The sequence below is a fragment of the Apostichopus japonicus genome, chromosome 21, assembly GCF_037975245.1.
Source record: "Apostichopus japonicus isolate 1M-3 chromosome 21, ASM3797524v1, whole genome shotgun sequence".
Classification (NCBI taxonomy): domain Eukaryota; kingdom Metazoa; phylum Echinodermata; class Holothuroidea; order Aspidochirotida; family Stichopodidae; genus Apostichopus; species Apostichopus japonicus.
In genome coordinates, this window is record NC_092581.1 from 1,371,460 (window position 1) to 1,384,509 (window position 13,050).

Consider the following 13,050-nt stretch of genomic DNA (forward strand, 5'->3'; position numbering starts at 1 on the left):
CATAGAAACTCTGATAATACTAAAAATGCTCTGATAATGTTGTTCTGAATTGTCAACTACTTAAGTCTACTGCAGTGCCTGCTGTATTCACTCATTTTGTTTTATTGTTTACAGTGTTAAAACAGCAGTTTACAACTACAGTATTTAACCAAACATGATGAATGTTTTTGATCAAAGTAAGACACTATACCAGCCAGGGCTCAAATGATAGGAAAGCAAATTCACATACTTGCTGCTATCACTATTCTATATTACCCTGAACAAAATCACCTCCTTTCGATGGCAACAACGTCTGTGCCCATTTAACAAAGTTTACATAAACGCCCTCATAATGATCCTGGATATTAAACTTAAACTTCAGCACAAAAATTGTCTGAAACTTAAGTGGCCTTTGAAACAATATGTATAGCTATTATGCAGCCTGAAGAAACATAAACAGATGGTTGAGATTTGGTGATTGTTCTGTGCATAAATATAGGTAAATATATGTGGTCAAGTGGTTAAGGCAGTGGATTTCTGAGCTAAGGTTTGCAGGTTCGAGTCTTGGCCAGGTCACTATGTCGTGTCCTTGGGGAAGGGCACTTTATCTCCATTGCGTCTCTTCACCCAGGTGTATAAATGGGGACCTGTGAGATAAATTGTCAGTTGGGCGCTGTATAGCTGCTGCCATGTGGAGGGATTTTCTCTATGTTTGACAAGTTATCGTTGACCAGGGTAATATTGTAATGTGCCTTGAGACCATTATCGGTGGATAAGTCTGCAGTTTATAAATCTAAATATTATCATTATTTAGCTACTATACATGTGTCAAAGACACTTGTTTTGCCAAATAAAATAAAAAATCATGCATGTGTTTTAATAGTCCCTCCCACACATATAAGCTTTAAATTTGTTTTTATCTGTTTTCTTATCCCTCTACAGTTATCTTTGGCGAAGATGTAGCATTTGGTGGTGTATTCAGATGTACTGTTGGTTTAAGTGATAAGTATGGTAAGAATGCCAAAGCAAAATAATATAAAGGTGGTGGGAAAAAACAAGTTGCAAGGTAAGAAAGGTATCTTAGGTAAGGTTGCAACCATTGTATGGCCATTATGTCTTATCTCAAGATGGGCAAATATCATTAACAAAAATATATAATTAATTCCTGACCAAAGAGAAATCTCTTAGTGATAGAATTATCAGCAAATATTCACCACTGACAGAACTGAATGTTACAACACTGTTCATTGGTCTGAGAAAAATTGAAGTTGACACAAACCCAGCCAATAATCTTAAGCTTGTGTGATAGAGTTGTACATGAGGAACAACTCCCTCAAGTAGCTAAGAGGAATCCTGTTCCATTGGGGAGAAATCCAATTTAAATCTGTGATGTCATATTTCCACCAGGATCAGAAACCATTTACTTTTTTCCTTGTTTTTTCTTTTCATCATTTTTTATGGTGGAATGTTTAACAAGTTAGACCAAGAAGTCAGTTCTAGCATTAGCCTCATGTATACCACCTGGAATATTGGAAGTTCAGCATTTGCAAAACCCATCTCCATTAACAGAAAATAGTCTTTTAAAAAATAAATAATAAAAAATAAAGCATATATTGATGTTTATGCAGAAACACTAAATATGTGATATCTTCCAAATGGAATATAATATTTCTTAGTATTTTGGGAAAGTTGTTTGTGACAGTTACCTCTGTTGCAGAGACCAATAATGATGTTTGGGTTGGTGCTTCCTTTTAAATGTCATGTTGGACTACAGCCAAACTATTCGTAGGGTTTTTTGAGAGGACACTAGTCTTTTTTTTTAAGACAAACTACAGATTTGTGTTATTCGTTATACATTAATAATCTGTCTGGCCAACTAATGATTTTGTTAAAAGACCTTAAAACAAAGTCTGGTTAGTTTGACAGAAAAAGAAAAAATTAATTTTGTCAGAAGGCCAACATTTGTTCATGTATCGCTCACAAATGCAATTCAGGTCCACAGGACAATTTTTTCTGGAAAGAAAATGTGGGGGTTGCGGCAGGGGGGAGCTAGGCGTGTTGTGAATTTGTAGTTCCGTATTCCTGATTTCTTACAATGATTATGTTTTGTATTTTCACATAGAATAATCATCACTGATCTTGGTCACTGAGCGAGATGTTCAGAAAAGGGACGATAGGTTCTCATAGGAGTAGATATCAACATGTATTTTACCCATCTCCATCGGCCTTCCATCAGGGCTGCTGATAACAGTGTCGTTAATGGCTAAGATCTTCTTCTAACGTTGTTCATTTTTCACTCGCATCTTTCATCATCCTACGATCTAGGTAAGGATCGCGTTTTCAACACGCCGCTCTGTGAACAAGGGATTGTGGGATTCGGTATAGGAATGGCCGCAGTTGGAGCCACAACGATTGCTGAAATTCAGTTTGCTGATTACATCTTCCCTGCTTATGATCAGGTGAGAAATTATTTCACAGTCAGTTTGTCAGGAAATCCGGGCACATATTGATGTTGACCCCCTCCCCCCCCCACCGGTCCCTCTACTCCCCATGTTTACATCAATGGTCAGTAGTGCCAATCTAAAAGGTTGCCAAACTTTCAGAGGCCTTCTGGATTTTCACAGACATCAGTAGATTTATCTAAAGTTTTCTGAGCTGACAGAAATACAAATTAAGTAAAAGCTGGTGAAATTTCCAGGGATGATTTTTATCCTGTGACAGTACATGAAATCCTGTGGCTGTCACCTTAACGAAATACAGTGGATCTAAAAGATATATTTTTTTTGTGATCAACATAAGTTGTTGTTCATGGAGTGCTGAAAGACTAGTCAAATAACAAAGCGTTCTAAACTATATATATGGTTAATATCAACAGACATGTGGCTGATGTAAGCATGCATGTTGCAAGTATGAAAATAACTTCTGAACGATGTCAGTTGGAGCGATTAGGTTACAAAAGGAGATAAATCTGAGAGCATCTTTGGTGAGCTGTTTGCCAAGCAGATGAAACTTTGGAAAATTTAACCAGATGTTTGAGTTTATGATAGATACTGTACGTTTTGTAAGCTGGTATATAAAGTGCATTTTATGGTGGGATTGTGTTGAAGCTAATGTGTACAGCCAACAATGCAAACCCTAACATAAGGACATAACATTTAGAACATGGACATATGATATCAGGATATATATTTGATGAGACATGGACATATGATATTAGGGTTATTGGGTATTCAAATGTTTAAAATGGATTTTTTGGTCAATCAAAAGTTAAATTACTCTTTCAGGGAATGTCACTGCTAGGTCACTATGTATATGTCCTGAATTGTATAAACCTAGTGTACTGTGCATTCAAGAGTAAGGGATAGCTCTCTTTGTCATCAAACCGGTAAGGCTAAAACTTATTGTCCTACTTTGGCCAAGAAGAGGCACTTCCTAGGGTACGTACACATTCACTAGTTACTCGATCGAATAGGATGGAAATTTAAACATGGCTGTGTAATTTTATCGGTCGAATGTAACCTCACGCGAAGCGTACAAGAAAATTTTGGCTGAAGATGCCTCCCAGATCGCTGGAAATGGCACTTCCCAGGCCTTGTAAGTTGCATCTTAGCATTTTCTCTTTTGAAATTACTAGCGATATCATAAAAACATTAAAAAAAAAATTAAAAATAGGCTCAAGGGGGGGGGGGGGGCTTAATTCTATCCATCTATATTTACTAAAGGAAAAGTAACAGGGTATAAAGTTCTTGTAGTTCTTGCCACTGTTTCTACTCCCATGATATTGTTAGTGCAGTCCTGTGAAGGCAGACTAGTACTAGATGTAATAGTTCTTGAGATCTGTAAATAGTTTTACTATAAATACATAAAAAACAAATTTTGTACTTTACACTTTACATGAATGAGAGCATCAATTGCTGTGCCTTTATTGTCATGACTGAAAGATTAGTTTCTGTTGTATTAGAGTAAGGAACAGTTGGTTGTGTGGAGGATTTTCGGATTATCCAAATTGTATCGCATATCTGTGTTACCTGTCATATGTATTACATCATACATGCAGAGGGGATTTTATCCATGATAGCAAATACTATACAAGTGCACAGATATTGCAGTTTTTGTAGACAGTAAAGTTCAGAACCATGGTCTTTATATGACTAAATATATTCCATAACATGTCCATCTATAACTGATGCCACAAATTATTGGTTCAGTTTGTGACAGTTTTTCTTCTTCCAAGTCAAATTTCTGTGTGTCAATTCACAGAAGCTGTATAGCACACCTGTCTCTTTCGATATCAAAAGTGTATTAAAGCAAATAAAATGCGTTTGAGCACAAGAGAAATATTTTTTCATTGTTTGAGTTTACTAACCCTTCTATTGCTGAACTTTTAAATTATTATGATCCAACTGTATCGTCTCTGTGTTGTAACCATGGAGACCACAAATTTCAGGATGTCGTACTTGTAACCTTCATCCATTCGAAATGACCAATCTATATGAGCGATAAATGTGGACATTTGTCTTTTGTTCATCTCGCTGGAGCCTAACTTAGAGATATTATATCCACAATCTTTGCAATAAATGCAAAACAAGGGAGTTTTCACTTCGATGGGGTAAATAATACCGATCTGATTCTCTCTCAATCTTACCATTTACAGATCGTGAACGAGGCTGCAAAGTTCCGGTACAGGAGCGGTAATCTTTTCAACGTTGGAGGCTTAACAATTCGGGCTCCTTGGGGTGCTGTTGGTCATGGTGCCCTCTATCACTCACAGAGCCCAGAAGCTGCATTTGCGAGTTGTCCAGGTTTGAAGGTTAGCACTTCACGTGTGACTTGTTGCCGTCCAAATGATGGTATTTCGTTTTTGTTTCCTCAATGAGCAAGCTATTATGTTACACAGAAGATAATGAAGTTAACATCACAAGGTATACTAGGGGTTGTATCTTAAGGTGTGTCTTTATTCTTTTCAACTGCCATCTCCAACCCAATTTATAATGTAAATTGTAATGTAAGTACCATAAGACCCTTAGGTATCCTTTTCTATAGGCATTCTTAAGAAAATATGTCTTATTTTAAGGTTATTGCTTTGCCCCCCCCCCCACCCATCCCACCACCATACCATAGTCTCATGCTTATTCCTAACTCTGCAGTGGTCTTCATGGGTTTGTTTTTAATATGCTGAAATTAAATGAAACAAAGATTATTTTGATGTAAGCTGCACAATAGATGCAATAAGTATTCTTAGCAAGTCTAGATCTGTTGTTATATTCTAAAGTTCACCCACTATTCCCCCCCCCCATCCCCGCTCCATCACCTGTCATATAAACCAAATATGATGGTTGGCTTTGTGTCCCCTTTAACCCAAACCAAAGTTACTCTAAAAGAGTAGTCAATTAGTCACAATTTGACCTACTTTTCCCTTATATTCTTGCTGTGCATTATTCAGGCATGAGACTCTTCCGCGGAAACGCGGATTTCCGATTTTTTTTTTTTCATTTTCGCGTTTTTTTCTCGTAATTCGCGTTTTTTATTATTTTTTTCATTTAATTTAATTTAATTTTTTTTTTTTTTTTTTTTTTTTTTTTTTGGCCGAACATGCTGGACTGTGAAGGGAAGGAGCACCGAATTTGACCAGTGGTGGAATCAAGTAGCACAAAGCAAGCAAAAAAGCCTTTTTTTGGTTCAAAAAAGCTAATGGATAAATTATACAAGCAGAAATTCCACACATTTTTGGCGAGTTACGTGATGTGATAGATTCCATCTAGAGTCCACCATTTTGCATCTAAGCCCTCCTTACCTGACAAAAAATTTCTAAAGGGGAGGGGACACCCCCTCCCCTTAAACCCCTCCCCCAGGACGGCGATCGATAAATTTCAGATTTTTTTTCCCCTGCTCAGTCTCATCCCTGATTATTAATACATAATTATTATTATTACAGTTCTAGTACATGTAACTGTGTATCTTAGCTTAGCTAAAGTCCAATTTCATGAAAGGTTAGGTTGTCTGTGTTTATGCATAGCCCCATCTAATAAGAGCATGATATGTTTGAAGTGGTAATCCTCCCAAAACAGTCAATCTGGTCCTTCAAAATTGCTACAAAAATAATAAAATAGCTTCAAAACTAGTCAAGTTTGGTTTGTCAAATTACCAACTCCTTATCCAAAATGATCTTCTGTACAGGTGGGTCAAATTGACAGATATGGCAGGTTATAAGTGGCCACTTTATTATTATTATTATTATATATATCTATAGATATATATATATATGTTTTTGCAATGGCAATTAAGGAGCTGAAAAATCCAGAACACTGAGAAAAGATCCAGCTTCTAACAGGAATAAATCTGGGGGTCCTGCTTTATATGAGGACACCATAACCACTAGGCTATGGACACTGATTGTATGTTCAGAGGTTCAAAACCAGTAAGGAAAGTCGCCAGTCCACTGTAGGCTTTTGCTAGTCCTGTGTTGGTGGCATATTTTCCATTCTCTAGAGATTAAGCATGATGCTAACCAACTCCAAATTATTCGTGATTCCTAAAGCCGGATCTAGATACATATACAGTAATAAATATGTAAATATATAGATATAGATATATTTACAATTTTCTATCAGAGATGATAAAAAGCTACCAGTGTTATGTTTATGTTGGGTGACTGCTGTTTTCCAAGAATAGTAATCGTACTCTGTTGTTGACCCCTTTTATGATAACATTTCATTGCAAGCCATACCAGGATAATATTTCCATAGAAAATTCAAATTTGTTGTCAGTTCACACAGAGGAAACAGCTTGAATCTGATTACAAGATTACAGTCAGCTCAGTTTACTTGTTTATATTTGTCTCCATCTTTCTGCAGGTCGTTGTACCTAGAAGTCCAATCCAAGCCAAGGGTCTCCTTCTTGCCTGCATTCGAGATAGAAATCCATGCATTTTCTTTGAACCAAAAGTACTTTACAGAGCAGCAGGTGAAATGTTTTTTTTTTTTATTTTTTTTTTATATTGTTGCTTTTGGCTTTTACATATTTTGCCTTATTGGTTCTATATATTGAATATTTTGGTTTTGTTACTATTTTTTTTAGGTTTTACATTTGTAAAGCGCTTTGAGCAGCTTTGCTGATTATGCGCTATATAAATATTACTTATTATGATAATTAATACAGACTGTTTAAAAATAACGCAACCTATATCAGATGGATTTTTTTTTCTTATTATAGGATCGCATACATCACATATAAAAACTATCATATTGAACACTGTTCAGTTATCAAACAATTTTTCTTGATGATTGAAATGTTCAGTAATCCTTGGAAGCTACTTTGTAACAGGATCATGGCATCACAGAAAAACTGTTAGATGCAGTTTGAAATGTTGCTGTGTATTTTGTAGTGAAATAAATATAAACAAAAATCGCAGCATCACTGAATATTTATATACTCTGAATTTCGGTGTGAAAATTGCTAAAAATTGATGTTGCACAGCTAGTATGTTACCATAGCAACAGACTATTGGATTTGCACTTTGCTACACTGTAATTAAGGAGTTCAGTTCAATATATACTCTGAATTTCAGTGTGAAAATTGCTAAAAATTGATGTTGCACAGCTAGTATGTTACCATAGCAACAGTCTATTGGATTTGCACTTGCGCTACACTGTAGTTAAGGAGTTCAGTTGTAGTTCAATGGAAGTATAAGTATAAATAATACACGGAAATATAACCACATTCCAAGCCAAACTCACTGGTAGGCTCTGGAATTGTCTTTATTTGTTTCATTTGGTTCCATCGGCAGATTTGAATATCTAAATCTTTCTAGTTGGAAACCTGTCGCGCCTCAAATGTAACACACAAAAACAGTCCACAATGTAGCACTGTACCACATGGTGATTAAAATAAGAATTGTAATAATAAATATATGTAATATATTTATTATTAATTATAATCGTAAACATGGAAGAAGTTGTTTTCAATCCAAAACAATAGTTACTGGTAGAGATGTAAAGTGCACCTTGTGCTGCAAGAAAAGTGCAGTTTAGATTGGGGAGTTCAGCTAAGTTTATTGTATTCTTACTTGCTGCCTAAAAGTGAAGAATGAGTCAGCATGGCTTATAGAATTTTTAAAGTGACTTGCTGGGGTTTCGAGCAGCCACTTTGCTTACAAATTTATGATACACGAGGGTTCACCTTGGGCCTATTCAAAATGACAACATGAACTGGTAAAAACTAGTTTTATGGACTTAACATGTGGGCTTGATATTCCGATAGTTGTTGCTGCATAGTTTCTTGATCAATTGGGGGGGGAGGTGGGGGTGACCAATTACAGCCAGCAATAATTTGCTAAGTATAACACACATCAAAAGCTACAAAAAAGGACCAATTTCTGAAAATATAGCAGGCAGACATATTTCAAAGCATTTTCAAAGTTTTGATGAAAACTAAGCCAGCTTGATATTCTTCCCGGGGTATGCTACAGTACGTCATTCAATTCTCATGTACAGTGTTGCTTAAATGTAACTTTGGGTTAAAAAAAAAAGGCTTTTGGTATAATTTTTTTCATATTGCGGGTTTGTAAACTGCTTCAGCAGGTTTCCTTCTTTGATAATAATATAAACACCTCACTATCAGTAAGATATGGTTACTATTATTATTATGATTCTTATAACTATTACTTTTCTGTTTTTATCCCAAGTTTATCCGTCGTTTAGTACACACTACTCAGAATATATTGTCATAGTCATAAATAACTTGTGCTCAAGAACTTCCTCTTCGGGAGTTCTATTCAATGGAACCGCACTCTTTTAGGCCTCACTTTTTTGTTTCCTGTTAGCGTTATTAAATAATATCATTCCTGTAGCTTGAATAAATCCATTTGTTTGATTTCATTGTTCCTCCAAGATTTCTACCAATCTAGCATATTTTGCCTGGGTGCAACCCTGGGAGGTATATCTCGATAGAATTTGGCAAAATGAATCTTTTATTTTCTTTACCTGCCTTACTTATTTCTTTATATATCAATCCTGCGTTATCAATTAATTGTACATTGGAGGGTAGAAACTAGAAATCACTAACTCTTATTGCTGGCATGAATGGAAAAAAACATTTCAAAGGACGTAGCACATCAGAACATCTTAAAGGTACAGTACAAATCTCTTTTTTGTGTGGCTAGCATTGCCACAGGATCTACATGGACTTACTTTAATGATTTTAAAGGAAACCTGCTGCATTTGGACAGTAGAATCGCTAAGTCTGGCATCACTACAATAGCAGCATTTATTTAAGATTGTGAGAATTTAAAGGGGCGACTTTTGGTAAGAATTGTAGCCTTGTTATGGTTTGGTTCAAGAAAACGGAAAAAGATATAGATAGATATTTTTATAGATAAGTCTGGATATCAAGATGTTCACCTTTAAGGTGTGCTAAAATATGCGGTGAATTAGATAATATAATCTTTTAAAGGCCCCAGATACGATGGAATGTCAAATACTGGTCACTCATGCTCTGACTTGAAGAAGAATTTTACTAACACCTTCATAGTAATCTTATTTTTCTGTCTGGACGCAATCTGAAGATACCGAACCACCGGCCAAGCACTTTGAAAACTTTCAAGCCATTTTTAGCACGGCAAAAATAATTGACCAATACTTATGATCTTTAACGGTGCACAACGATAAATGTTACTCTATACCCTGGCAGTAGTACTACTGTACATGTTGTGTTATCGTTAATGCGACGAACGTGAACCTTACCTACATAAAGTAGCAAACATGCAGAATATTAAAAGGAGAAATACATCCTGTGTGGACATTGATATATACAACTAGTGTCAGATTTACATGAAGTCAAAGAAGCCAGCAATAAAGTATTTTAATTATTATTTTAAAATGATTATATTTTAAAACAGGCTTATCTTATGAAATGTTCAAGTTCCCTTCCTTTGTTTTTAAGTCATATATCAACATGTCTATATGCCAGCGGGTGGGGGTATTTGCATAAGACACCGTACAGTTCACGTGGCGGGCAATGAAATTCCACTACAAGTTTTATACCATCCAGAGATTGAAAAGAAAGATAGAGGTTTCGGCAGTTTGTTTGATGTTAATTAAATGTAAAACAGATTTGCATGAAGTTTAAATTTGCATCGGAATGGAGGGTGGTGAATCTTACGGATGGTTTCAAATTTTTAAATGAGTGGTTTTAAATCGTGTTTACTTGCCCACCCGCTGGGCGATATGGTCTGTTCATGTAGTTCATGTGATGCGCCATAACCTCCCATTAAGGTGTACTCATCGTCAAAAATGGCAGCCTGGCTTGATCCCATCTATTCCAAAGTAGATTTGCATGAGTTTAAAAGTATTTGTACAAAATTGAGAATTATAAAAATAAAAAAATAAAAATTCATGTGGCTTTCCAATGTAACCATGATTTTGGGATATTCATATCGATATATGTTATCTGCAGTTTTGTTTGCATAGTGTTGGCCTAAGGTATTGAACCGTCAGAAAAGGACTTCTCTATTTGTTCAGAAGTTTTGTTTTACAATGTCCTATGAGTTTTGTAGCTATTATTTATTTTTTTATGCAATGTTAGATCATTTTGTTTTATTTTCTTCCTCCTTGCAGTTGAAGAAGTTCCAGTGCAAGACTATATGGTTCCCCTTTCACAAGCTGATGTCTTACTAGAAGGTGTGTATATAAGTTTCTTAAATTCCTCTGATTCTCCTTCTTCGGTTTTCCACCATCTCAAAGATGTGCAACCCTAACTCCGACCGTGCACTGCCCGTCAGAAGAAGACAAAATGACTGATAGACATTTAGACCCATAGCCTCTCACATGACAAGTCTCACCCTCCTGGGAAAATGTGACTCACATACATAGAACAGCCTTTTTCCCCAAACTGCATACAGTATCAATGGCCCAGAAATAAAAATAAATTAAATGTGCTTAACTTCCCCATACCCCCCCCCCCTCTCTTTGCAGCCAACCTCACATGTTTCTTTACATTTCTTGAAGCTGACCAGCTGTATTGGCCAACAAGGGACAGCCATCGCAGACTGGTTCAGACCATGACTTAACACTTGCTTTATCTTGATCAGGCGTAGTCATAAACACACGCACGCACCCGCACCCACACCCACACCCACACACACTGTCCAACTACCATTACATTTTACCTATCTATCTATTATTATTGCCTTATCTAGATTAGGTAGAAGTGGGTGGGGCATGCTTTAAAAGTCACAATTATCTGACCTTCAGATTTGATGGGTTAATTCAATTCCGTGTTTGTTTTGTTTTTTCAGTTCATTTATGCAGTACATATACCATGGTGTGATATAGATTAGAATTAACCGAATCAAATAACATAATGATAGAAAAAGAAAGTGTGTAAGAGAAAGCAAAGGAATGTCGTTTTGTCCCTAAAATACTGTACGTATTATTATGTATATATACATGTAGGAATATGACAGGGTGGATAGACAATAAATGATTGTCCTTGGATAATCTCAGGGTAGGTGTTGTTCCTTCCAGGGGGAACTCAAATCATACTGAAATCAAATCAGAGGTAGTAAAATCTGCTGGCTGATAATCTAATAGTTTACAGAGTAGCCAGGTTAGAAAGTAATTACTGAATAATTAGCCTAGCTAGATGGCCTGGTGTTTGCTATTATATGTTTGCTATTATATTTTGTATTAGACAAACTGTGAAAGTCTAAGAAGTGCAATAATTTACAGCATGTGCCCTCAATGGAGTTACTATTACTTGGGAGAATCTGGAGGAGGGGGGGGGTTTAAAAGGAGGGGAATAACCCTCCCTTTGCAACTCCTTGCAGAAGGCAAAAGGCATCCATGCAATGGTTGTTTCCGCATGCGTGGGCATGTGTGTGTGTGTATGTGATGCCTTAACTTGTAAGACAAGTTTTCTTCGTTAATGTTGTTACTGTACAGTAAGGATTCTTGAGCACAGCCAAAATTCCGTCCCAATTCTAGTAGTGTTTGGCAGTAAACCACCAATATGATACTTTTTCTAGTACTTCAGGGTTTTATAATGGCTGTGACCAAAAGGTTGATATTGTCCGAGCCTACTTACCAGCACCTTTCAGAGTTGATAGGAAATGCAGTAACTTTTGATTGAACAAGAATTGCTCCCCCCCCCCCTCCCCAGTGGTTTGTTCAATTCTCTGTTAAGTATTAAATCAGCTTTCTTGGTACTTGATAAATTGGCCATGATTATTAACTGTAAAAGGTGCGAGGCGATCATACAAACAGAATTTATTGGTCCATTGATTTTACTCTGTGAATATGGTAAGGTACTTAGTACTAAAACTTGATTTCAGACAGGGATTGGGGTTTGAAAGGCAACTAAGATGCTTGATATAAGCAGTTTACTATTTAGACCCCAGAGTAAAGTAGGCTGGTTGTAACTCTCCAGACCGGTTAAAGAAATAAAAGCTTTTTCTTGTGTATATATATATATATATATATATATCAGTGAATGACATGCAGAAATTATTCACAGTCTTGTCAATATGTAATGTAATGTAAATAAAATCTTATATAGCGCACTACGCGCGATGCATCTGTGCGCTTTACAAACAATCAATGACATAAAACAGTAAATACATAAAACAGTAAATACATATACAGATATATACAGGAATATGAGATTGAAAAACGATTAAAAGCACTGGTGAAGAGTAAAGCGATAAAACAGACTACAAAATCTACAATTTGAATGCTAAAAAGTGAAAAAAAAGTCAATATGTTAGTAGTCAAGGTGAGACACTGAGACTCTGGAAAGGATATCTCTGTCCAATGCCATTACTAACGTTAGAAATAAGAGGCAATATAAAGTAAGATAGTTGATGGAATCTTAGAACCAAAATTTAATTTCCCCCTCCCTCCCCTCCCCCCCCTACAAAGAAAAATAATGTTGATAATAATACTCTTGTCACATGTTAGTTGTCATTTGAACAGTGCAAATTTTGAGGGCCTTCATCCCTCTTTTTCAGAAAACGATACTTTGATAGTAAACCACATTGTATAGTACTGACACCATTACAGTATCATATAATTGTAT

The 13,050-nt window shown here is 36.0% G+C and overlaps 1 protein-coding gene across 1 annotated transcript in view; it reads left to right on the forward strand.

Annotated features, from left to right (window-relative positions):
- LOC139962495 (2-oxoisovalerate dehydrogenase subunit beta, mitochondrial-like) overlaps window positions 1–13,050 on the forward strand; it is a 75,442-nt gene that overhangs the window by 2,605 nt on the left and 59,787 nt on the right. The window contains exons 3-7 of the mRNA XM_071962507.1: window positions 922–990; window positions 2,305–2,438; window positions 4,634–4,789; window positions 6,834–6,942; window positions 10,593–10,655. Coding sequence (XP_071818608.1) covers window positions 922–990; window positions 2,305–2,438; window positions 4,634–4,789; window positions 6,834–6,942; window positions 10,593–10,655 — 531 coding nt within the window. The remainder of the gene's footprint in view (window positions 1–921; window positions 991–2,304; window positions 2,439–4,633; window positions 4,790–6,833; window positions 6,943–10,592; window positions 10,656–13,050) is intronic.